The sequence below is a fragment of the Dermacentor variabilis genome, chromosome 11, assembly GCF_050947875.1.
Source record: "Dermacentor variabilis isolate Ectoservices chromosome 11, ASM5094787v1, whole genome shotgun sequence".
Classification (NCBI taxonomy): Eukaryota; Metazoa; Arthropoda; class Arachnida; order Ixodida; family Ixodidae; genus Dermacentor; species Dermacentor variabilis.
In genome coordinates, this window is record NC_134578.1 from 85,839,854 (window position 1) to 85,866,856 (window position 27,003).

The window sequence follows — 27,003 nt, forward strand, 5'->3', positions numbered from 1 at the left end:
AGCAATGAACGGCACGAACGTCACTTCGCTTGCTGCTGCTGCTGCGTTTCCTCGTGCCAGCGTTTTGACGAGTTTCCGTGGTCATCGAGTGAGATGCGTTCATGTTTGCTTGTGTGCATGACATCATGCTTGTTAATGCAGTTAGTATGCCTATGTTTACAAGTTTATACGGCCGATGAAACTACTATCCTTGCTTTGTGTAGCTGTCCTCTAATTTGCTATCGCAATTGATGCTTCACCTTTCGAGCGATTTTTACAATGACGAGTTTAAACCGAGACATTCCGATGGAAATGTTGTTGGAGACAGTGCGCTACATGCAATTCTGTGCAACAAGACGGACCCTGAATACGAGGACGTGAAGGGGACACCCAGTACTTCATTCTCCTTGGCTTTTGAACGCGGTGATGCTGCAAATGAAGGGAGCACACCCACATGATTATGACTAGTGGCAATCACTTCGTCATCTTCATAAGACTTGACGAGTTAAGAACGCAGGATGAAGGATGTAAGCGTAGCGCCGATCTGTCAGCAGATGAAGGAAAAATAACGCAAGCATGCAGTGGGAAGCAGTGGTGGAGGCCCAGTCCGACCTTGGCAGCTCCGCCGTGGCAGTCTTAGGTGGTAGTAAGTCTAGGTGGCAGAGGTAATTAGTGCCGTCCATCAAGCTGGTGGGAAAGCAAATCCGCTTTCCTCCCGCCCCTCCTCACAACTGCACTCCCCTCGCCCTGCCTTTCAACTCCCTCGTAACTCCCTCACCTTCAATGGTCTCCGCGCAAGCCCGCTTCCGTGACGGCCTGGCGCCAGCTTAGTCCAATCCCTGAAGTTTCGTTTTCTGCCGTTACCAGGGAAGCTAGCATTGTCCAGCGGGGGCAGTTTCGTGGTACTCGCTCATTGTGTGCTTGCGTGCCGCAATTTTTCACGACTTACACCATTCGTGTATTGTACTATGGTGCACGAGTACTTCAAGAACAAGTCTTTCTTTTAATTCAAACTTCTTTTAATTTGAACAAATTTTTTAGTCTCTTCGAGTTCGAATTATCGAGATTCAACTGTACTAACTATTCAAAACTCAGTCGCAAGTGCTAATGTTGCTTTCACATAAAATTTATGGCACTAGGGTCATTCGAAATATTTTGGTGCCTGACGAGAATGGGAGATGGCAGCATCCTCACAATGGCACTCTGCAGCCCCTCTATAGTAAAACTTCAATAGAACAGTCAGTGTGATATATTTCTCACCGATACCAGCACATAATGAATATATGCTCCTAACAAGTATTGGATATACAGTCGAAACCGGCGATAATGAAATCCTGTGACAACAGAATTCTCGCAACAACAAAATACCATATGTTTACAAAAAAAAAAAGCGCCGGAAGTGACACGTGCACTGGCAACACGTCATGGCTGCCACCTTGTTTGTTGATTGCCGGTTTGAAGGGGCGTGCATATTGCTGCTAACATGTTACGACGATATTTGCATACCTAGTGCAGTGCATAATGTGCATCTTGGTGGGAAAAGTGCAGCAAAAAGAAGTAAGTCCATGCCCCACCGACATGGAATTGTTTATGGCGTTTGAGATGGCAGTCGCAGCATGGAGTCACACATCGGTCTGTGATCGAACTATCGTCAAGGAATATGCATCCATAGTAAAATATTTTTGCGCGCGCAATTGACAAGGACACAGTGAAGGGGGGACACACGAGCGCTAGCTCACAACTATTTTATTTTCGGAAAGATATAGAACATATATACCCCAGCTATCAGCGCTGAGCATGTGCTGAGCATGTCAGTAAAACAGAAACAGATTAAAAAACAGATTAAGAAGGTTCAACGAGTATTTAAAAAATCTAATTCATTTTCAGTGATTACAACCGATGGTTGACTTATGCATCTTTCAGCGCACTTTTTTATATGAAATGCTTCTGTGATGTCACGTGTTAATTTATTTTTATCTGAAAACAAAATGTCAGTGTTAAAAAATACCGGATCACAGTGGCATAGATTGCAGTGGTTTGACAAGTGCGCATGATTTTCTTTACCAAGAGAATGTTCATGTTCTTTTAGACGGGTGTTTATGCACCGACCGGTTTGCCCTATGTACATGTTGCCACATGTCAATGGAAGCCGCTACACAGCACCTATTCTGCATTTTGTGAATTTTTGATCGTCTTTTAGACCGCAGCTACATTTTTTTACCCTATTGTCTAATTTGTTGGAAATAGCTTGGCACAGTTATTGCACCTTGTTAGGAGCACTGAAAACCACTTCAACGCCAAAACACCAAACTTCAACGCCAAACTTCAATCTGTTTTTTTAATCTGTTTCTGTTTTACTGACATGCTCAGCACATGCTCAGCGCTGATAGCTGGGGTATATATGTTCTATATCTTTCTGAAAATAAAATAGTTGTGAGTAAGCGCTCGTGTGTCCCCCCTTCACTGTGTCCTTGTCAATTGTGCGCGCAAAAATATTTTACTATGAATTCGTACCAACTCGCCCAACTATCAGTTCTGCTGCAATATGAATTCCTTGCTTCAAGAACACACAGGTTTTGGTGCCACCCAATAGGCAGCGCATATAAATTTGGCACAATGAAAGGGTCGTAATCTCGATCAATTGCCTTTGGGTATACGAGATATGATCATTTTTGTGCGCGGCACCGGACGTGTTGGTGCCTACGGGCAACAGCGTACGCTGGAGAAATGCTGCTACATGCGTGGAGTGCTGTTTCTCTGCGTCCGGTGCCGAGTTACACAAAACCTCGCAAAAGTGATTGGATCTCGGAACGTAATTGACTGAGAATACTGCTCCATGGCATTGCTGCCACTACCGATTGACGCATGCGGCACACTTTGCACTGTTGGCAATGCAGCTCTATATCCTTGAGCAAGCTATATCCTCGAGAGTAGGCTAACGAAATTTTGACAGTAAAGTTTCGTTCTGCATTGCATTGCCTGCCCGTGCTGTCTCATTTTGCAATAACGAAATTCTCATAAAAGCGAATTTTTTCGCGTTCCCCGCTGATTTCATTATTGCAAGGTTCAACTGTAATGCAATGCATGTATCCTTGTGTCCATTGTAGCTTTCTTATAACAAGCTTTGACTGTATATACCAGCATAAAGTGGCTTTCATTGAGTGTGGTACGGCAGGTGCCACCGAAGATGATTCCTAGTGCATCAATAAATGTGTGTAGCCGAAAACAGCTATCGGTAATGAGTGACCAAACTCCCTTGCCTGCCGTCTGTCTTGCAGAGTTGCCCCGGAGTACGGTTGGAGCGTAAGCGGTTCCGGGAGGTGACCACCCTCTCCTCGTGCAGTTCCATGGCCTCGCCCGAGGAAGATGGCACGGCCCACAAGGGGTGCGATCTGTCCCTGCATCTCACTCTGCAATACACTTACTTGCATATTGCATAGACAATAGCCTGCCTGGTGCAATACAAGCAATGTGATGCAGAGAAGGAGTCGAGACAGATGTTACTTATGTTGCGTCCAAGCAGGGTGATGTATAGCAATCCTGAACTACCTACTCGTCCAACAACTTCCTTAAGTGCCTGTACTCTGTCTTGCCAATTCCGCGCAGTGCAGCGCAGGATAGCACTGGTGTCAGCCAATCTGTAATTGTTAAATCAGCACGAAACAAAGGACATAGAAGAGGACTAGATGGATGCAGCACTGACTAACAGCATTAGAAGTGTGGCGAGGCCATTTGTTGCACTGAACAACATAGAAACTGATTGTCTTGATGCACACATGTAGGGCTTTGGAGCACACTTGCGCTGCGTGTAACATAGTGCTGTACTTATTCACGTGTTTCTAATAAAAACTTGCTTTGTTAGTCAGTGTTGCATTCGTCTAGTCTTCTTCTGTGTCCTTTGTTGTTCCGTGCTGTTTTCTCAACTATGGGATACCAACATGCACAACGTATGGCTCCTTTAAACTTATTTGTTGCAAGAGCCAGCAGTGTGTTCCAGGCAAGGGATCATTGTATTCTACTACAGTAATCCTCCTGAGAAGCTTTCATTCAATCAACATTACATGGAGGCAGATTAAAGGCAGACGAGGGAGGAGCCTTTTCTGTGGCTTTCATTTCTGGTTGGCTGACGCAACTCGTAACTTTCATTGCAATGCAGAGAGATTCTGAGGTAGAGTTTAGACACATCATAATGTTTGAGTGGGGAGCCTTCTTAGAATGTACATACAGTAAGAAGGTGTACCGCAGCAGCAACACTGGTACATTTAAACCTCGATATAATGAACTCCAGTATATAATGAATCCCTCGGTGTAACAAAGTATGCATTTAACTTTTGATACTTTTAATGAAGTCAGTCCTTTCATGATTATCCTCCTACACTAATGCAACACAAAAATGTTTCAAATACATTTTATTTTGACAATGTGTCACAAGATGTCACTACCGGCACAGCTATGACCATCCACAGTAGCACGGTAATCCATGAGCCCCATCTTTGAACACCTTTAAAGCTTTTTCATGAACAGAATTTATTTTTCGTAAAGCTTGACGCAACATTCGTAAAATCGTAGAACGAACCCAGATTTGTAAACATTACGAAAAATTTGGCAGAGTTTTCAGGTATGTTTATGCAATTGGTTCGCTGTCCAGGTGGCCAAGCCAAGCATCGGAAGGTTGTCGACGAGGTGTAGTGGCTCCAGATGAAGAGTTGCACGACTACGCCGAGATCTACACCCCAAGCAGGGAAGAGGGTCCGCCTGTTCCAGGGAGCAATGACCCTACTGGGCGGCCCCCTACACCCCCCAGGCACCGTTTCCCATCGTGGGTGAGCTATTTTCATCGCTATGCTTATAGCACTATACCAGCTAAATTGTTTCCAAAAATTACCCCTTTGGGTGCCGGGTGTTTTTCTAAAGTGCAACAAATTAAATTTCTATCCAGTTAACACATTATCAGGTGTTAAATTGAAATGCTATTTATTGGTGGTATGTTGCTAAACGTTGAAGAGAATTTTAATCTGAAGAGTCAAACAAAAGTTAGGGCTATCATTAATCAATAATTTCAGTTAAGATAATTGGTGTTTCTCAGGAAACAGGGACTCTTCGTTGCTGTCGTTCCTTGAAGACACTTTGTAATTAACATCCAACGTCCTCCGAATATGAGTTTATAAGAGGTTCTTGAATCTCTGCATCATTTTAAAAATTGTGCGGGCTTTTAGCGGCAGTCCGCCATGTCAGAAAATGAGACAATTGAGCAACAAACTTGATAAGCTTTGTTGCACCATCTGTCATAAAAACAAAACCTAGTATAAAATTTTAGTTTAAAGGGACATTAAAGGTTACTATAAAGTCAAGTTAAAGTGATAAAGAAATGCTCTAGAATGTCTAAGGCGTCAATATGATCGCGAACAGAGCTTTAGTAACTGAGAAATTGAGGTAAATGCATGACACGATTTGAGACCCTCCAGCAACATTCCGGTACTAGCCCGATGACGAAAGCACTCCTCATCATAATTTATGTCACTAGTACTCAACTACTCGTATTAAAAAAATAATTTCATTATGTTATCAGACGGAAGAAAATGCTCCTTGTCTACTTCTGTTCAATTTTAAGAATAAATGACATTTTGACGTTACCCTTCAATAGTATGGGTGGTCGAAAGGTTTCGTTTTTGCTCGACTCTGAGCGCTCGCCTCTGCGCCGCGTGCGCTTTCGAGTTTCAGTTGTTTCGTTATCGTGTCGTGCTGCCCTGGTCCTGCTGGCTCGCGAAACTTGCATTTGGAACAAGCAGCGAGAATGCCACGTCCATGTGAGGTCGTGGGATGCGCGAACAGTCCGCGGATCTTGGCCAAGGGCAGTTGCAGTGGCGAATTCAACGTCACTTATCACTGTGTGCCAACGAGTGAATCTCCCCATTTGAAGTGTTCAAGTGCCATACCTCTGCCACAGCGCGTTGGCAAAGGGCCGAAAAATCACATAGTGTGCTTGCTGCACTTTCGTCCAGAGGATTAAGAGTTCAACGCTGACTTACTAAAATCATGTGGAATGCCTTTCAAAGCAATGCTTTCCCGTATCGCTGTTCCGTTGGTCTTGCCTGCATTCTCCAAAGCGCAAGAACAACTGCAGGTCGAAGATGGGGCGGTGAGTGCGGCATTTGCTTTTCACGAAGGAAAAGCTAAAGATGTGTGAATATGTACAGCCATGACATACAGCTGCTGTCGTAGTAGTATGCAACGACGCCGGCAGCGCGAGCCCTCAGCAGCAGGTCACATTCATCAGGGCTTAAATCGCTAAAGTCTAGCCCAGCGTCGTGAGCCAATGTGTCGTTGTCAGGGTCGTCCATTGCAACGAGCATCAAAGTTGGCGTCATAAAATAAAGAACCAGCTTATCGTCGCGCACTTTCCCTTCCGCTAGCCACCATAGTACCGCTTTCATGCTGCTATTGGCTCTGTCTTGGCTCTTTTTCTGGTCGCGTGTTCGTGTTTTGCGCAGAAAATCCGTCGCGCCGTTTGTGGGCACCGTTTTACTCACCGACGGCGCAACGTCACTATGAGAACTATGATTTGAACTGCGCTAGAGGTACGCGGACGCTTCAGAACGCATCTTCTCTTAAAATAAGTCTCTTCTTCGCATGAAACAAACGTTTCAAGGTTTCTGGGATGGTATTTCAACAGTTCACATTGATTTAATATTAACCTTTAGTATCCCTTTAATGAACCTTTGAGTGGATGGTGCAGCCAGGTAATGGGTTTTTCAGAATCGCTAATTATCTTGGGTGTGGCCAGGGGTGTGCATCAGTGATGAAATTAATTATGCTCAGGCAGTTATAAGGTTAAAACAGTGTCACCATCAGCCCAATTTAATTAAATGCACTTCAGGTTAAAGACCTCTCCCAGCATTTTCCTATCACCTATCCGTGCCAATGTCCTAAACTCTTCAACCCTTCTGATTTCATGCTGCTGTCAACTGCATTCCCATTCTGAATCACCAGTATTGCCCATTTCATCGCTGTTATTGTGTGCGCCGTCAAGTTGAAACCTTTAGTAATTAATGCTAAATACCACCCTGGTACGACCAGGGGTGCTATTCTGGACTTTTGTGGATACAACTACCTTCTGTGAGATTTCGTGTGACTTGGTACCGGACGCATTAGTGTGTATAGCTGACAGCATTCCTGGCACTTTGCCAAGCTCACTATCTTCACACAGGGTCAGAAACATTGTTGGCTATATACAGTAAACCCTCACTAACTCGAACTTTGATACCTTGAAATATTGTCTAAGGCGAAATTTTTTTTGCAGCTGTAGTTTCAAACCATGCGTTTTTCACCTCTTATCTCGAAAATCTTTGTGCAGGACTCCGGATATCTTGAAATCTCGACTCCTAAAATAACAGGAAAAAGGAAATTCTTGCACTCGCTTTTTACTATGGCGGCAGCTCACTGGTTGAGCCAGACACTGCGGCGGCCCGTGCGTTACACTTATGTTTACCTCTTTATTCTTTCTATCACCACTCGTGGAAACTTGCTCGGCTGCTCTCTGCCACATTGTTGTGGTCTCACGAGGCGGCGATGAGCTGGGAGTTGCTGTCAATGTTTTTTTTTCCCTTTCATTTATGACGCTATCAGTGATGCGTGAGTGTGCTCACAGTGTAGTAATTGTAATCTCGGACAAGATGATCGGCACTTTTCAGCAGGCTCAATCAGCGTATGCACTGCGGCTGAAGGAAGCCAGCTTGCGAGCCCAGAGCGTTTCAGCAAGATCGCGGCTTGATAAGGATGCCTGCTTCCTGCCCGCTTCCTGCCCGTGCGGTGGGGAAGCATAAATGCTGTGCGCTGTTTATGGGCATCTATTAAAAGCGTAACATTGCGCTCTCCTGTTTCGGTTTTCGAAGTTAAACTGTTTCGAATTTGTTATGATGCAGAAAATAGCAGCATCAGGTTTCTAGGTGTCTAAAAACGGTTATGCTTAGATGACTGGCTTCAAATGTATCGTTAGGAGCAATCGTCCTGACTCTGTACGAATCATGCTGTCTTGGCCCAGCGCCGGTAATGCCATTGCCTCTAGGTGCCGACGTCTCCAGTGCTGATGCATGTGATAGTGACCGAAAATATTGCTAGCGGTATATTATAAAAGCTCCATGTGGTCTATGCGTGGCAAGAGGGCTTCTTTTTTTCGTGATTTCACTCACCTTGAAGCTCCGCTTATCTCAAAATTTTCCCCAGTTCTTAAAGCTTTGAGTTAACGGAAGTTTACTGTTCCTTGAAGGCTCCGGTGCCAGTCACGTGAAATCTTGTGAAAGTGATTGTTTTTTCGATAGTGAGCAGTTAAGAATACTGCGCCATTTCACTGTTCCTCTTAAGTTCATGCTGAGTGGCAAATCTTGGAGCAACTAAAATAACTTTTTCATTAAATTTGCACTCCGGACGCATTTGTGATTGGCCATTCACCAAATAGTCGTCCAGCTATAATACACTCCAAAGCCTTGCCATGTTTTTATGCACATGTTAGACTGTGTGGTAGCTACTCTTGCGAGGCTGAACGAGTTGTCTTTTTACAGGAGTCTCGCATCTATGAGGTAGCAGCCAACGGCATCATCCAATCACTCCACTCAGGCACGTCAGGTGTGTGCCCTTCATGTTTCTATTCATTTGTTTTCTTTACCTACTGTGCTCCAATGTGTTACCATTGGGAAGAGTTGTTGCCAGATGTGTGTGAATATTCTAAATTTGAAATATTAATAGGATAGTACTTGCTCTTTGGTTCATATTCAAATACAGAAATCACTATTGAAAGTTGTTAAATACCATCGATCCTAGGTATATCAAACTTGGATATATCGAATTATAGTCTGTATTGAACAGTTCTAAAATTCCCTTGAAAACGCCACGCAAAAGCATAGCGATGTACTACGGGTACATTGGACTCCCGTTCACCGCCACATTCTATATATAGAGTGTAGTGTCACATCACGCCCCTGCAAGTGTACTTCTCCTAACGTATTTGCAGTCACTTCTCGCATTGTCGAAAACATTTAATGCCGACAAATTTAAAACAGGACTGTTTTGGCAGTTGCTGTCAAACAAAAGATTGAATCCGAAGGGCAGTACATGACATTGAGGAAGGAATGAGCAGGATGGGGGCTCTTAGTTTTGTTTGCTACGCATATAGATGGCTTTTGCAAACTACAGCCATTCATTATCAGCAAGAGCAGAATGCCACTCTGCTTCAAGTATGAAAAAGGACCGATCGCTGATGAGCCACACTTAAGAAGATATCAGCGGCAAGCATTCTGTAATGGCTTGTGGCCCGTTACCAAATCAACCAGAATTAATTGGGCATAGGCGACTAAAGCGATGCTTTGGTGCCGAATCGATGCAGATCTATTCGCAGCAGCTGCGCGGCACTCGGAAAGCTGACAAACCACCTCGCAAACGAAAGTGAGTGCACGGAATGGCAACAGTGTTCACAACCGCCATCTTTGCGACACGCCATACAGCGGCATCTAGTTCCCGACGCTGTTCATATATGCGCGTCAGACCCTTTTTGTAGCTTCAAAGAACCCGTCCCAAGACTAGCTTTGGATTTACACAGCGGGCACAAATGCATGCAAATGCACGGCCTGCACGTAAATGCATGCAACACATCCTGGCATTCCATGAGGATGCCGAGATGTGTGGGCATGAGGATTGTCTCGAATATGGCTTGGCTTAAATCAGTCATTTCCGCACAAATTGTGCTTTTCTAGAATGAAATGATATCATGTCTTTTTGCCCATAATACACCTTTTGTTATTGTTTAGTCCCATTAAAACAACAAGTAGTTAAGGATATGAAAACAGATGATTGCAGCTGGCAAACAGTGAGCCCAGGCTCTGTAATTTTTCTCCCAACTTTAGCGGTCGCCAGTACCGTTCACGGTTGATACAATTGCATGATCCATGACAGGTTTTCATGGTTTAACCCATTCTGAGCCGCACTGTTGTCCCGAACTCGGACCAAAAATTGCCAAATTATGTTCAAGGTCCCCAGCTTCCAACATGTTTTTCTTTCTCTGCCAGAATAAACTCGCTCCTTCTTGTGCTCCCCCAAGGATCATGTGCTGCCATCTACTAGAAGCATGACAAAGCACTGAGACGAAACCAGCTTGTCCATGTCATTGCACGAAAATTAGAAGTATCAACGATGAGCTGAATTCGTCGTCCTTGGTCGTTTTTACCAGAGACGTGTGAACGAACAGAGCTCGTTCGTGGCATGGAAGGTGTTAATGAAAAAAAGAAAAGGTTTTATGTAATAAAGAAAGTGCATTTTATGTGCTGTTTTAATAAAGAACAAACCATTGTGGCAGACAGAACGCTGTTAGCCAGGCATGCCTTTTCGGTGTCTTGGCTTTCCAAGAAAGATCTTAAGCCACTGCTTTCCCGGCGTTCCCACGCATACACCAGCAAGGCAATGCCTATTTACTCTCTGGGTAATTTATAAGCAAATCCATGGTCCTTGGCAAATAAACGCGATGTATTGGACTTCTTGGAGCACCAATGTATGACTAACTTGACTTTATGCTTTTCTTGAATGTGCCCATAACATCGCGAGTCGTAGGAATGGTGCCTGAGTAGGCAGTACATCTTAACACCTGCAGGTGCCTCGAGCCTGGAAGGTACCCTGCCTGGCAGCCGCCTCCACAGTGCCTTCTCCGAGCTCAGCGTGCCCGTCTATGCCGCCGTCAAAGGGGTGGGTGTTTGTCGTTCACCTCCCACTACCATGCGTGTCGATTATCCGGATGCCACAGCCTCCTTTCTTGGCTTGTCCTTTTCCATCATCTTTTTCGGGGCCAGTGACCTCCAACGTACCATCGCTCTGGAAGACAGTGTGAACACAAGAAGACAAGCTGTACTCCATTTTTCACTTAGCTAGCAATGCTACGGAAGTAGCGCTATGCAAGTAGTGTAGTGATAGATATCTCACTCCATGTCTCACTGCAGTTCTTGTTCTGCAATGCTTTCTATGGAATAACAGCTGATATATTACAACCACGACTTGTGGACGTAAGGTTATGTCAAAATGCACATTATTATTTGTGCACCTTTGTGCTACCAGTGTGGTTTGGGATGCTCTGGTTGCAAGCGCAAGTTGTGCGCTGTGGCCGCTGGTCCCAGAAACGTGTCACTCCGCTTGCTTGATGGTTAGCAAGCTGAGACCTGTGATGCCTTTCATGTAATAGTCACATCATACCTTATGACGTAAGGGTACGAGACGTAGCGTTACGTCAAATCACATGACATATACCAACATCTCTATTCAACATTCAATGCACTATTTCTTGGTCAAGAATGCAGACTGTGAGAGAAGTCTTCCTAGACTTTGCAGCATCTTCTGCCATGTATGAAACTGAGTATAGGAGCTGTATTCCTCATTCCAGATTTGTGAGTGTGAAGGTACAGTTTATAGCTTTGGGACGCATAGTCTAACTTGAACCCCTAAAAATCTCGAAGTCAGAAGTGCTCGCTGGTCAGTGGCTAGGGTGGATAGTTGGGTCTCATGCATTGGCAAGCTGATGTGTCCTAATGCAAATAGAGATTTCTGGGGAATCTGCAAGCAAGCACAACGCTGTAGAGAAGCTCTAGTGTAACTGTTCTCTAGGTTTAGACTGCGCATATTTTAGTCACATAAATACTTTATTTTCAGAGGCATAAACATGTCATTTCTGATCTGCTATTGCCCATAGTTCAACCGGCTGACAGTGTTTGAGGATTATTTTTTTTAAGGGCCCTTCACCAGGTTTGGTCATTTTAAAAATACAAGCGCAGTGCTTACTTCACACACTGACGATCGTGTCTGCAAAGTACTACAGCGCTGCACACCGCGAAACCAGCTTCAGTTTCAAACCAAATGCCTCAAGTCCCTCTTCTCGACAAAGCGATGCCCTTAGCTATAGGGTCGAGGTAACACGCACTAACGCTGAAATGTAAAACGCAGTCGCAGCAACGAAAGTCGTCATGGCATACTACTTTGGTAAATTGTTCAGTGCCGAACTTGTTCAGTGCCCAACACAAAAAAAAGAAGAAAAGCAAGGATGAGGCAAGGCGAGGCACGTGAACCTGACGCAGTCCCTCGGCTTCTGTATGGGAGAAGGCAGGGAAGGAATGTTGCTTGTGGATGCTTCTTGAGGCAGAGAAAGAGAGTGCGTCTATTGGCACTCGCCTCCTGGCTGTGTGGTAACAGCACACACTTAATTTCATCGATTTCCTCCAATAATAAACTGATTTGAAAAAATTATTTTGGTAACACGAGCCCTAGGACGCATTTTAGAACTTCCAGAGTATAACTAAAATTTGGCATGGGGCCAAGTGAGGGGTCCTCTAAGAGAGCTAGAAGACTCATGGGAACCGAAAGGCAACATTTTTTTTAAAGTAACAACCACATGAATCTGACAAGCAATAAAGCCAAGGGAAGCATTGAAAAATTAACTGTGTTTTTAATTGAAATTTACAATTCTTTAGGAAGAGGAAAATGAGAGAGGAGTAAGCACAACTTGCTGCCAATGGGAGCTGAATCTACTATCTCCACATGCTGTGTGTGATGCTCTACCGGTTGAGCTGCAGCAATGGCTGGCCCCTCCATAAACTTTTTGCATATTTGTCTGTGTAGTTTAGCTCCAACTCAGTCTATGCGTCACACTGTCATGTCAGACTTTTGTTCAACTAGAAAATAAAGAGTGCCACAGTGTTTGTTGATAACCAAGTTATCGTCGTGCTGTGTGCTACTCCACGTACCCAAAGTCACTGCTGTCATAATGTTGGCCTTCTGTGTTTTCTCCCTCTCCTTTATTACGCAGCGAGCATCACAGATTCGCTCAATGCCTTTCACGGGAGAGTCATCGGATTCGTCGGACAACGAGGATACCAGTCGGACGCCCCTCAGCGGATCCAGTGACCGATCTCCGAAGGCAGTTGGCGTGCGCAGAGGTGTGTCTACACTTCCTTCGGTAGTGTAGACCATGTCACTGCCTTTTTCATCAAAGGTTTTTTCAGGAGTGTCGAGGACATGAGCATGAGCTATAGACATTGGACAGGCCTGCGAAGATTGCCATAGTCACATACGACAAGCGAGATATATAGCCAAAAGGTTACGTGTAGCTGGAGTCTGCAAGCCATTTCCAACATGGCAGACCTGTCTGTCGTGTTGGCGTATGGCCAGGCAGCGAACACTTTTATGCCTCTGGAAGGGCACATGCCTTGTCATTTGACAGAAGATGTTGTATTAGGTAGCGTTGGCATTTTGAAAGTTGCAATCTATGTTTACAACACTTGAGACCAGAGGGCGCAACATAGTGCTGTCAAAAGAACCACCATCTTGACGTCAATCTTGCATGCAGAAATTTGTCGCATTGTGTGCTTGCTTTCATGCATCACAAAGGCACCATCACGGGAGACATGCTGCTAACAAGACTTCTTGATATGCTTGCTTAGGGAATGTAATAGACTTGGTGAAAGTGTCCGTATAATGAAATTTTAAAATCAAGTACAAATAATAAAACATAGGTGCTTTACATATTGAATTAAATGTTAACTATATTTTTTTTATAAACTTAGAAAGAAGTAGTAAAGGGTACAAAAAATTATATTAATTTCCTAGAATACATACAATGCTATTTAAAAAGCTATCAAATGTGGAACTTGCAAATATTTAAAAATTGAGAGTTCACCTCACTTCCTGGTTGGCTTTCAGTTTTCACCTGAAGGGGCCAGTAGTTGATATGCACATGCTTTTTGTCTGACAGTCAGGCTCCAGTAATTGTGATAACCCAATATACCCATCCATAAAGAAATGTATGATGTATACGAATTGATTAGGGGTGTGCAAATATTTGAATATCAATGAATCAAATGGAATAGCAAACATTCAAATAATTAATTTGTGAATCGAATTTCTACTATTTGATTTTTCGAATATTTGCTATGCTCGATTGGTGTAGTGACCCCTGTGCAGAGTCTGCCAGAGTTGTGGACTTTGGGGGCGATTCTGCCTTACCGCTTGCCCTTCCCGACATTGGTCCTACACGGGAATTACATGGCACCGCATTGACTTGTGCCACCTCTGTTGGTGCAAGGTTCTTTCAGGTCGACAGGACCAATCGAACCGATAACGCAACGCGGATGCTTTCGCGGCGACAAACTTAACGAGGTGACTAACTTAACGTTGCTTCAGCAGCCATAAAGCTAACTCATACTCGTGATTGCAGGACCGATCACTGATGAGCCACCTCTAAGAACACATTGCGACAAACATTCTGTGACGGCTTGCGGCCCATTACCACATCGTGCAGCGGCGAATTTTCATCACAGCTACATAGCCTAGGGCATTAGACCTAATTGACCCTGTTTCGTCTGCTGTCGACACTATGGTTGGGTGCCAAATCAATGCAGATCTATTCGTAGCAGCCGTGCTATGCTTGGAAGGCTGACAAACAGCCTCGTAAACAAAAGCAAGTATACAGGGTGGCAACAAAGTCACTCGCAGCTGCCATCTTTGCGACACACCGTATGTACGGCAGCCTCGTTCCTGACGCTGTTCGCTAATGCACATCAGTCTTTTTTTTAATAGCTTCGAGCAGTGCGTCATAAGACTACCTTTAGATTTACACGGTGGGCATGAAAATGTCATGTGGCTATAGTGTGCTGATCACCCAGCTGCATACATTTGCATGGACAACGAGTGGAGAGGAGGAGGCGGAGGAGGGGTGTCGTGTGAAGCTTGCAGTGACCTTCCTGATTTCAGAATCATAGACAGATGAGAAATCACGCTGATCCTGACATTTAAAAGGTGTCTCTTCGTCAGTGCCGACTGCGGTGGACATGTGCGGCACCAATGATGGCAATTCGCAAAGCGATGATTGAGTCACGTGATGCGTGGTCTGTGCTTTTGTCTGTCGTGCAGATTGGCCTTACCATAACTACCTGCCACAAGGATGGGAAAGCCTTTGTGCATTTTGGAGCAAAGCTTTCTATGCAATATAAGATTGCCATAAAACACAGGTCCACTATCAAACGTAGAACCTCATTAGTATTTTGTACAACATAACGTCACTAATTCTTTAGCTTCAGAGGGAGAAAAAGCACTTCATTCTGTTCTACAAACATTTTGTTGATCAAGAAATATTTCCCAGGCTTTCATATTTAAATGAGCTGTAATCAGTGCTGGCACACTAACTTGGAGTTCCTATAATAAGAGTAGACCGTACTGTACAGGCGCCCAAATCTTTAACTGGCGTGTGCGAGCGGCGACTTTTCCATGCGTCAGCGCCGTATGACGGGGCGAGGCTGGAAACAGCTTAGCAGACGATGGGCCCAGCTGAGCGCGCTTTGTCCGTATGCACTTAGCCTCAGACTCTTTGCAGCCGCGCCCCGTCATACGGCGCTGACGCACGGAAAAGTCGCCGCTCGCGCGCGCCAGTTAAAGATTTGGGCGCCTGTACATCTTGATTCCTATGTATCTATGTTACTGATAGCTACTACATTCTTGTTATGCAATGCTAGGAGACTCTTGAGCATGTGCAGCATTCTGTTTTATTGCACAAAATTTATAAGCATAAAATTCTGTGATAAATTTTCTGATATTCGATTCGATATTCGATTCAAAATGTACTACTATTTGCTATTTTCACACCCATAGAATGTATACATTTCTCCAGTTTCAATACTTATAACTGAAATGGGAATAGTTAACTTGTATTTAGAATGTCTAATATTTGTGCACTTTTGTCAGTGTTCAGCCACCAGTGATAGGCTTCTGTGTTTAACGGGACACTAAAGGTTACTATTAAGTCAACGTGGACTGTTGAAATACCATCCCAGAAACCTCGAAACGCTTGTTTCGTGCCAAGGAGAGACTTATTTTAAGAGAAAATGCGTTCTGAAGCGTCCGCGTACCTCTAGCGCAGTTCAATTCGCCCGCCCTCCAATCGAGGAGTACTGACATCATGGTCTCATAGTGACGTTGGGCCATCGGTGAGTAGAACGGCGTCCGCTGACAACGCTACGACTTCTCTGCACAAAAAGCAAACGCGTGGCCAGAAACAGAGCCAAGACAGAGCTGACAGCAGAGCGAAAGCGGGAGTATGGTGGCTAGCGGAAGGAGAAACGCACGACCATAAGCTGGTACTTCATTCTATGACGCGAACTTCGACGCTCGTTGCAATGGACCCTGACACCGACAGATTGGCTCGCAATGGTGGGCTCAACTTCAGCGATTTGAGCACTGACGAGTCCGACCTGCTGCTGAGGGCTCGCGCTGCCGGCGTCGTTGCGTACTACGACGGCGGCCTTGACCCCGGCTCTCCGGAGTGGGAAAGCAACAAGGGCTTCCCACGACATCACATGGACTTGGCATTCACGCTGCTTGTTCCAAATGAAAGTTTCGCGAGCCAGCAGAACCCTCACAGCATGACGCGATAACGAAACTACTGAAACTCCAAAGCGTGCGCGACGCAGAGTCGAGCGCGCAGAGTCGAGCGAAAACGAAAACTTTCGACCACCTATATTACTGAAGGGTAACGTCAAAATGTTATTTTTTCTTAGAATCGAATAGATGTAGACAAGTAGCATTATTTTCTGTCTTATAATCAAATGAAATGATATTTTTAGTACGAGTAGTTGAGTATTAGTAACACAAATGATGAGGAGTGCTTTTGTCATCGGGCTAGTACCGGAATGTCGCTGGGGAGTCTCAAATCGTGTCATGCATTTACCTCAATTTCTCGGTTACTAAAGCTCTGTTCGCGATTATATTGACGTCTTAGACGTTCTAGAACATTGCTCTACCGCTTTAACTTGAGTTTTTGGTAACCTTTAGTGTCCCTTTAAGTAGCTGTGTGTCGTCGCAGGTATGATGACTTGTGTGATCTAAGTGATGTGAAGTGCTCAAAATTCATGTCACACAAAGATTGAAATCTGAAAATATTATGATATAAATTGTCGTGTAAGAAGTCGTTCATATCTAGCAGGAGCACAAGACATCTCTGACTATAGTCCTACCAAAGAGTTGCACAGTTAAAATATAGTGACGCTATTTTTGTTTATTTTTTCAGTATTGCTCTCAAAAACGTTGATTTTTGCAAGCTTTCTGAGGCACATCCACTGACATTTCAAACATGGAAATATTTTCACACAGACTTCTCTGCACATACCTATTAAGAACAATACATTTTCGGCTGCAACAAGTTAGTGGTGCCTTTAGCTTTGAGATGTTGCTCTTATCTGTCAGTAACAAGAGTGTAACCTGACCAGGGTATGAGCAGTCATAGGGTGACAGCGAAGCTGAAATGTGCAGTCTCAATTCTTGTTTGTGCAGAGACTTCGGCCGAGTCGCTGCTGTCGGACGACTATGCGGTTCCTCCGGATGCAGTGTCCACCACTGCCGACACCCTGAGCTTGGACTCCCTCGAGCCACACCCACCTGTAGTCTCCAGGGGCACCCAGGTATGAAATGTGATTGCAGCCTGAAAGGGACAGTAAATAGAAAACATAGTTGAGCTGTACATAAGTAAATTACTAGGCTTGTGCGAATATATGATATATTCAAATATTCGATTGAGTAATACGCTATTCGATACTTGGGTCAGCTCAACTTCGAGTAATTAAGTTTTTGAAGTGTTGAAAACAAACATACAGTATTCATATATTTATGCATACAGTCGAACCCGACTATATCGAACCCGTTTACATCGAATTATTCTATATATCGAACAATTTCTGGACACGATATAGTTACAATGAGTATATATCGCAAAAATTACGCTTACATCGAACAAAAACAGCAGCGACACCCGATATATCGAATGTCAAGCGGCGGAAAGTGCCCCCGGAAGTTGGCTTTCCCTCGCGGTGGCGGAGAAAAGCCGGCTGCGCGGCTCCATCCAACCGCTCTCCCTACCCTGACCGCGCCCGACCGCGCTGCCTCAGACGAGCCGTCGGCACCCCCCCTGCAAAAAATGATCCTGGCCCGCCCACAGCGCTTGCTCAGACAGCCAATCAGATGCTCTTGTGCCCTCGTCGTGCAAGATGGCGAAAGTGCGAGTTGTCTCGCTGTTTTTGTGTGCGCCTTGTAGGCCTTCTCCCGCAGTATTGCCGTGATGAAGCGGCAGAATTTGCCTTTCGTCGTGAAGCTCGCAATCATGAATCGTGTCGAACGCGGTGAGAAGTTGGATGTCCCCGCAGAGCACAAGATTCCGAGGAGCACTCTCGGCACGATCTTGAAGAATAAGGGGGAGATTAGGGCTAAAGCGTCCAAACTCGCGACCCGGTGCCCGTGGCGCCCGACTCGCACGCACGGCCGCGTACGAGTGCTTAATCTGAAATTGCTTCAGCCATGCCGACTTCCGCGTGCTCGGTGATGACCGTAAATTTTGATGAATGCGACGAAGCCGTTGCCAGTGTTGCCGAAGTTTGGAGCGAACTGTCAGAAATTCCGGAAGCTGTTGACGAATCAACGGTGGATGAGTTTGTGAGCGCAAATGATGTGTCGCGACCACGGGAGAGCCCGAAAACAAAGACTACATTGCCAACATCGTACCGAGCACAAGTGAAAGTGGGCACAATGAGGAAAGCAACGACGGTCCCACATCCTCCGAAATGATTGGTGCGCTCGCAATAGTCCGGTGCTTCTGCGCGAATGCGGAAAGTTGCGGCCTCAGCTGCTCCGACTCCTTAATGTGGAAAAGTGCGTGCGTCGCAGGCAGCGAAATTGCCAAAGCAGAAGAAAATGCAGGACTATTTCGTGCGAAACTAAGCTAGTGTAATCAATAAAGTGATCTTATAAATGGTATGTGCTTTTGTGACATCCAATTATTTAGCAGGCTTATATCGAATTGTGCTCTATATCGAACTGATAGGCGTTTTCTAGCGAGTTCGATATAGCCGGGTTTGACTGTATAATCTGCAGACTTGATTACAACACGACTGAAAGAAGTAAAAAAAAACATCAGTGTGTATAACACGTGAAAACAGCTGCATACGATGTCCAAACCTTTGTAAAAATAGCCTCCATTCATGGACGCATCAATTCTCCATGTTGTATTTTAAACCAGCAACTCCGTTCCCCTCCTATATGGCTACACTTATGGTGGAAAACTTTGTCATAAGCATGGCTTCATGGCAACGTGAATTTTACCTCAAGGTGTTGTTTTACAGGAGTGCGGCCAAGAATGCATGCTGCTGGCCAAGCGCTGACGATGAGATAGAGAACGCCCTGCCGCTTTCTCGTTGCCAGTCATGATGCAGCCGACCTTGTTCACCGAACGCACGCTTGAGAGCAGCACAATTCTGCGCAAATGCTCCGTCACATGGCTTTTTTCATATTTCGCGGGCTTGCTTTGCATCCCAGAAAAAAGGACTATGTGAGACGTGTTGTAGAGGAAACAACTCGATCGGTGGTTTCTGAAGGCGCTCTACAAATCTATGTACCATACTTTGGGTCCTCAGCCAATAATTAAAAAGCGGGGTAATTAAACTTAATTCACTAGTGAGTTATGGAAAAAAAATTGCCTGAGTTACTATAGGTTATTGCGAATATTATATGTTCGGCTCAATTCACTTATGATGTGCTTTTCATTTTTAAATTCTTGCCTCAAGTTGTGTGGGCACCCTGTATAAGTACACCTATAATACGTACATACATATAATGAGCATGATCTCAAACCATGTCTCTCAACAAACATACAAGTTCACAAGTCTTGCATAGAGAGAAAAAATGACTTGCATGCTAAGCCGAAATTACGTGCAGTTTTATGTCAAGCGGGACCATTTTCCAAATTTTAGTTCCATTAAATTCTATTATTCTTTCGCTGTATATGTTACATGATATTTGGGCAGGTTAAAATTATCGTTTCAAGCTTGTCTCGTATTGCATATAGGAGTTTGTATTAGTTACATTATTGAATGAAACAGCAATCTTGTAGTCCCGTAACATCAAAACTGAAAGAACGCATTGCGATTGAAAAATGTTATGTATAGGTTGATCGTGGCTTATGGCTCTCAATATTTGCTTTTGGAGTCATTCTAGAGGTTTTAGATAACTAGTGTACATCACACCCCGTAAATCCTTGCAATAATTTATTTGACAATGGCATAATGAGAAGTACAGTGTACAAATTATAGCTTGTGGAACATATTGGCAAGCTTTTATTAGAATATAGCAGCCATAGGCTACCTCTGCCTATATACTCTGTACTTGCTCGTGCCAGTGTAAGTTCTCATCAAAAATGGCCCCTAAGTATTTGAAAGAAGGGACTTGTTGAACAAGCTTATTGTTTAATGATAGGTTAAGCAGTGCAGTATCAATATGTTTCACGCGAGAGTGAAATACAATGTATTTTGTTTTCGCACTAGATAGTCAAGTGATTCTTGGCAAACCATACCGGGATGTTTGAAAAAATCGGTCATCATGTCGTTTTGGAGAGCTGGAAGGAAGTTTCCTGCAAAAATTAAAGCAGTGTCGCCCGCGTACATCAAAGCTTTTGACCTCTGCAGGGCTTGTGGGACATCATTTATATAAAGAGAGAACAAATAGGGCCCAAAACTGAGTCCTGTGGTACCCACAGTTAATTTTACTGTATGATGAATTAAGGCGACCAATGACAACCTTTTGCTTACGCGCCGATAGATTACTGGAAAAGAAATCAAGTGAGCTATCTTTCCTTTATCTTTCCTTTAAGTGAGAATCATTCCTTTAATAAATCAAATAGCTTTCTAGCAGCACTCCGCTATTCCTTTACGTTGACAATCATCGTCAGTGGTTTCTGCAGTTATCTAGAAACGTGATGCCCTGAGTAGCCCTGGGCTCTTGTTCTCAGCCGCTCGTGTGACAGGGGGCTTGTTCCTGCTTTTCCAGGAGTGCCTTTATCCTGTCGTACCTGAGCCAGCTGAGAAAAGCGGCTACCTGACCAAGCTCGGGGGCAAGCTCAAGACCTGGAAGCGCCGATGGTTTGTCCTGGCCAATGGGACACTGCGTTACTATAAGGCACAGGTGAGGAGAGCCGCTAACATAAGGCATGTGCAAGAGTGCTTACTAGAGGGCACAAGCACAAGGGGGAGTTATGGTATGAAGTTGCACATAATGCTAAAAGTATGATTGGCATTGTAACACAGTGAAGTTTGTTATCAGAGACATTGCTGGTTTAAAACTTTACTTTGCTGTATGCAGCCTTAAAGAAAAAATTCTCAAGTTGATGTATCCAAGAGTTCTACCAAAGTTCCCCTTGTCAGTTGTCATGATGAACAATTTTCCAGAAGTGAGGGACGTAATCATGAAGGCATCAAGGCAAGTATACAACCACGACACTGAACAGCAGGCCACGGTATGTGGTTTGATGGCATTATGTAGTACAGCTCAGACCACTTATAACGTAACTGCGTATAGTTCAGGACCAGATATAATGCCGGTCTTTTCTGAGTAGCATTTATCTTCCCAAAGAAGTCAATGTGTGTGCCTACCGCTTATAGTGCAGGCACACGAGACGAAACACCAGTTGTAATGCGATTGCCGGAAAACTCCCCAGACAAGTAGAGTAGCAAATGAGCTTCTTAACTAGGTGCGCTGGTCGAGGAGAGAGCAAGGAGGCCCATGTGGGGTGGAAAAGAAGGAGTAGACATGGAGCAAGGCAGCAAACAAGTAATTGAGGCAAAAGGATACAGTAAGAAAGGAAGCGCGGTGGCAGCGTGGTGGCTCAGCGGGTGCGCAGCGGTTGCCTAGGCGACAGAGAACGCCTTTCGCTCTGGCTGCTTGTCAGCGGCATGCGGTCTGTACCGAATGCGTGCACGTTGTCACTCTTTGACGGCTCTTCAGCATGCCACTCGACTCCTCACCTCCTCCCCGGCTAGGCCTAACCAGTGCCGTCTTGTCAGGAGTTGGCGACAAAAGTTGCGGTCTTGTGCAGTCAACGAAATGCTTCGGGCTGTACAGCACTTGGGAAACAGAGGAACCACCTTGCCGACGAAAGTGAGGGCGCATCCCAGTCGTAAGCTTCAATTCCTGGAAGCACATGGCTGCTTGATCTACATGTTTTGCACGTACACAGCCTTTAAAAAATGTTGTTTTGGTCATATAGTGTGCTGAATTCGCGACTCCGGCGACTTACATTATAAGTGGCCTATGGTGCTAAGTGCTAGTCATGGACTGTTTCATCAAAGGATTGTCAAGGATACCCCCGATTGTCAACATTTCAATTCAATGACAGGAGTGCTCTGAAAATCAAGGTTTCACCATTTCACAGATTAGTATTTCAAGACGGCCTAAAATAGATGTACAGTGTGAACTGATAGTTCTTGAAGGCAGTGCTTCAATGAATATGGCTACATTGCATGTGTCGCATTGCAGAGTGATGTTGGCCGGAAGCCAAGAGGCCAGATTGCTCTGGATGAAGTCTGCCGAGTCACTCGTGCCCATGGTGCCACCACCTTTGAGGTGAGGACAAGTGATTGGCCAATCACTGATTAACTAGCCCACTGTTCTCACAGGGATACAGTCAAACCTTACTATAAAGAACTTGCATCGGACACAGAAGTAATTTTGTTATATTAGATATTAGTGTATATTAATTACATGCTGATATTGGTGCTCAACATTTTAGATTTACTTTGTTACATCCAATAGTTTACTATATCTTGACTCTTTATATTGAGCTTAGACTGTACTTTCTTTGGGATTAGCAAATGCCTACTTCTAAGCGTATTGGTACGAACCATGCAAGTGATGCAGCTGAAATGAATGCACAATTGTGTCTATGCTACTGTTTGCTTCAGGACAATGTTGTAACTCTTTGACTACTGTCAACTTCAGGACAAATAAGCGAGGCAGCAGCAGCAAGCGAAATTCCTGACAAAAGCTTTCTAATTATGGCAGGACTAGCAAAAAAACGAAGATATTTCTTAGTGAATTTGCTTCATGCTGCTCCAAACAACATAAGGAGATGATGTGGTCTTTTACCTGTAGCATGCCTCTTTGCGCATCTTGCCAACCATTTTAACGTTGCCACTGTTGCATATACTATATAGCTTAGGTGCAAGCCATAGAGTTTGATAGCATTGCACTTCTCTGATTGCGATGACATGATAAGCTTTTAAATGTCGATCAGCTTCGCACCACTGTCTGATTGGTTCTGCTTTTTTCCTACTTAAAGACACTTTGTGAAAAGGAAAGAAACAAAAAGCCAGTGCTCTGCTCGAAGAAGGAAAGTAATTTTACAACATGGCATCCAATACGACATGTCACTGGTTGGAAGTATGGGTGCTTTAAGCGGAAGCCTTAGCTCGGGCCCAACTTTGATGCCACCTATTTAAATACAGTCGACTCTCGTTACAACAGATCGTGATAATCCTAAAAAAAAAATTCCATTTTATCCGAAGTCCATAAGATCCGAAACGCCCCGCTTCCGAAGCTTTCGTCACGATACCTAACTTTACTGCAAAGAGCGAGTGGCGAAACATCCAAAGTAAAAAACAAACAAAAATGTAGTTTCGCCCGAAAAGCAAAGCATCGATCGTGATAGCAAATTAAACAAGATAAGCGCAGCAGCAGCGGCGAGCGAATTGACCTTCGCGCTGTCTCTCGCTTCCACGTAAACTAAACGTCAAAAGCACAGTGCATATGAAGCTACTAGCACTGAGTGCACATTGTCCACATCGCAGATAGCTTTCAAGATACGGCGGCTGCGCCGTAAGCAGCAGCTACCAGAGTATAACCTCTCTCTCACCTAGCCCCCCCCCCCCCCCATGCCTCGCGCACAAAAGGAGATGGCGCGTTTCTGCCCGCCTTCCTCCCTTGCACGCACAATATTGAGTCCCGATCGTCGGCTGACCTTCATAAATCAGTTGTCAGCCCATGTCGACACGGCCAAAGTCCATTTTATACGCCCGATTAGGAAAAAAATTGCCGTTAATTTTGTCCGCTGTAGCTGATAATCCATTGTAGAGCGGTTCATTAAAAGCAAACTTCGTTGCATTAGTAGAACAAACTCATGCTGAAATACGGTTCGTTATATCCGAAAGTCTGCTGTACGTGGGTCCGTTGTAACGAGCGTAGACTGTACATGTAAAATGTAGAAGCACTTTTCTGAGATAACCAATGACCAATTTTAATGAAATTTGTTGAATTTAAGAAATAGAGTTAAATTCTAGTGACTGTTGAAAGTGAAATATTAATTTAGGGCCCGAGTGTTTTAAAAGGAATCTTCAAAAATTGGCACGTTTGAAAAAAATAGAAGCATGAAATTTACAAATTCGTAGCTCAGCACCAAGAACAGATATTGCAGTTCTGTAAGATGCATTTGTTGGAGCATCTAAAGCTGGCAAATTTTATAAAATTTATATCTTACGTGATTCTGTTACATTGTTTACAAGGGTTTTGCAAAAGTCTTACCCACATATTAATGGTCCGTGTGAGATCCATGTATAATACACATCGATTTTGTCTCCTTTACACGTATATTAAATACAACAGAATTGCAATATCGTTTTCATTTCTGAGTCATAAGAGTTGTAAATTTCATAGTTTTACGTTCTTAAAATGTGGGATTTTTGACAATTTTTATTCATAAGTTGGCTGACTAAATAAAGATTCGCTACCAACAGTCACTAGATTTCAACGTTTTCTTTTAAATGCAACAGGCTTCGTCAAATATGGTGCAGTGGTTGCCGAGAAAAACGATTTCTCTTTTCCCATGTACTTACATAGGAGCGCCCAAGCTAAAGCTTCCTCTTAACTGTTAGACGCTGTTGAAAGCTTGTTGGAATCTGTTGGAACCTGTGAAAACATATTGAAAACCTGTCGGAGACTTGTTGGATGCATAGCATTTGGTTTGGTAAGTTAGTAATGCATGATGCTGGGCACAGTTGTTGGTACCAGCCGTGTATCAATCAGGTTACCTGCAGGATTGTGTCGTGCTTCCACAGCACACAGTTGCTAACCAACAATTCGGACTCGACCAGGACCGCCAAAACGTCCGAATAATCGGGAGTCCGAAATACCAGAATCACCAGAGATTTAGTGACAAATTTCCACAAGTGGCAAAAAAATAAAATAAAATGTGCCTGCCGCAATCTTGGATCGTCAATTTTGGGAATAACTTCAATTTCGCGTGACTAGGTCAAGACGCATCAGCATCTACGAGCAACGGCATTCTTGGGAGAGTGCCAAGCATGCTATTTTATCACAGTGCAGAATTGCTGCTGCCCCTTCATGCATCCTGTGCTAGTCACGCGAAATATCACGAAAGTGAAAGTATCTTTGAAAGTGATCATCCGAGAATATGGCCCAAGTTTGTCAATGCATTGCAATATGCACATACGCTTACCTTAGTCCGTGGCTGCAATTTTCTACCAATGCCCTTTATGCTATACCTTTTTGCTAGGGCTTTGTGAATATTTGAAAAGTTCGAATATTATCAGATATTATATTGTTTATATTCGTATTCGATTTGAAAATAGATATTCTAAAATGTTCGAATGTTCGGTTGGATACGAATATTAGAATGAAATAGAATGCATTGCTGGCTGTGCGGGAGCAAATGCGGTTCTTAGCATTTGTTTCTATCTAATACGAGAATATTGGGGTGACTTTGTTCCAGATTTTGTGATGATTTCGTGCTGCTAACAAAAGTTTGCCTGTAAAGCACACTTAGTCATTAAACATTTAAGCTATGCGGGAAAGCCAGTCTCTCAGTAGCAAGGGGCATAGGTTTGTGAACAGCAAGGGTGCACTCCATGTTTTTACAGTGAAGCTGTATATGGCTAGGGTTCCATGCATTTCTGTTCTCCATGAACAAAAACCATCATCATCAATGGCTCATACCCCCGTAAGCAAGCAAAAAATGCAATGGCTCATAGCCCCGTAAGGCAGAGGCTACAAGCACTTAGCAAACTGAAGCGAACAGTGCTTCAGTCCTTTCTAATAATGCATATAAGATACAGAACAGCTTGTCGAAAACTGTCATCATCATTGGCTCATACCCCCGTGAGGAAGCAAAAAATGCAATGACTCATAGTCCCGTAAGGTTCATGGCTACTCACTTCACGTGAACTAGCTGTGATGACACTACCCCTGTTGTCATTGCCGGTGATTACAGTGTGGATATGTCGGTACCAAAAAGGGAGCGGTTTACACATTCCATGTTGCAGACATGTCCCTTGCAATACCACACTCAGCTCACAGTAAGACACACCTATTTACGTCAAGGTTCATATGAATGGAAGTGTGCAGGATTTCAACCTCTTCAAAGCAAACAACCTAGAGCAGAAAATTCGGCCCAACTGACCACCCAACAGAGTGTGCGCATAGATTTGACATCAAATAACGTGATTACAGTTGCGAGTGAAATAATGATCACCGATCATGACAGTAAATGAGTGCGCCAACCTTTCGTCACAGTGACTACCATCAAGATAATAAATGAGTTTGTACCTTTGTTCAAAATTATGTGACACCTCCGTGTCATGTGCTAAACAGCTTCGCTGGTTAACCACCTTCACAGAGTGGAATGGCTCGTGATTTTTTTCTTTTCTTTCTGTCTTTTCTTTTTGCGGCGCCACCCCCAATTTTGAGCTTATTGTTTGACAGCAAGTGTGATGAGTGACGATCAGAACAGGGTCAAATGCCTCCGAGTGTATGGGCATTTGATGCGGTATAATAAGGCATAGGCTGGCGAGGACAGCTAATTGGAATTACTAAATTTAACAAGTTAACACGAGCCAAATATATGTTTTAGCATAACAGCTTTGTAGTCTAGTTTTTTTTAACATTGACGATGCAATTCCAATGTTCCAACATAACAAATTAACCCAACTTGTTGACCCGCCACAGTCGCATAGTGGCTATGGTGTTGGGCTGCTAAGTACGAGGTTGCGGGATCGAATCCCGGCCATGGCGGCCACTTTTTGATGGGGGCAAAATGCGAAAACACCTGTGTACTTAGATTTAGGCACATGTTAAAGAACCCCAGGCGGTCCAAATTTCCGGAGTGCCCCACTACGGCGTGCC

General features: G+C 44.1%; 1 protein-coding gene across 2 annotated transcripts in view; it reads left to right on the forward strand.

The window, feature by feature from the left end:
- LOC142563796 (uncharacterized protein CG43867) overlaps positions 1-27,003 on the forward strand; it is a 94,182-nt gene that overhangs the window by 19,684 nt on the left and 47,495 nt on the right. For both annotated transcript variants that reach the window (XM_075674414.1, XM_075674416.1), the window contains exons 4-11: positions 3,258-3,364; positions 4,628-4,802; positions 8,538-8,601; positions 10,616-10,707; positions 12,812-12,941; positions 17,326-17,453; positions 20,863-20,997; positions 22,348-22,434. In XM_075674414.1, coding sequence (XP_075530529.1) covers positions 3,258-3,364; positions 4,628-4,802; positions 8,538-8,601; positions 10,616-10,707; positions 12,812-12,941; positions 17,326-17,453; positions 20,863-20,997; positions 22,348-22,434 — 918 coding nt within the window. The remainder of the gene's footprint in view (positions 1-3,257; positions 3,365-4,627; positions 4,803-8,537; positions 8,602-10,615; positions 10,708-12,811; positions 12,942-17,325; positions 17,454-20,862; positions 20,998-22,347; positions 22,435-27,003) is intronic.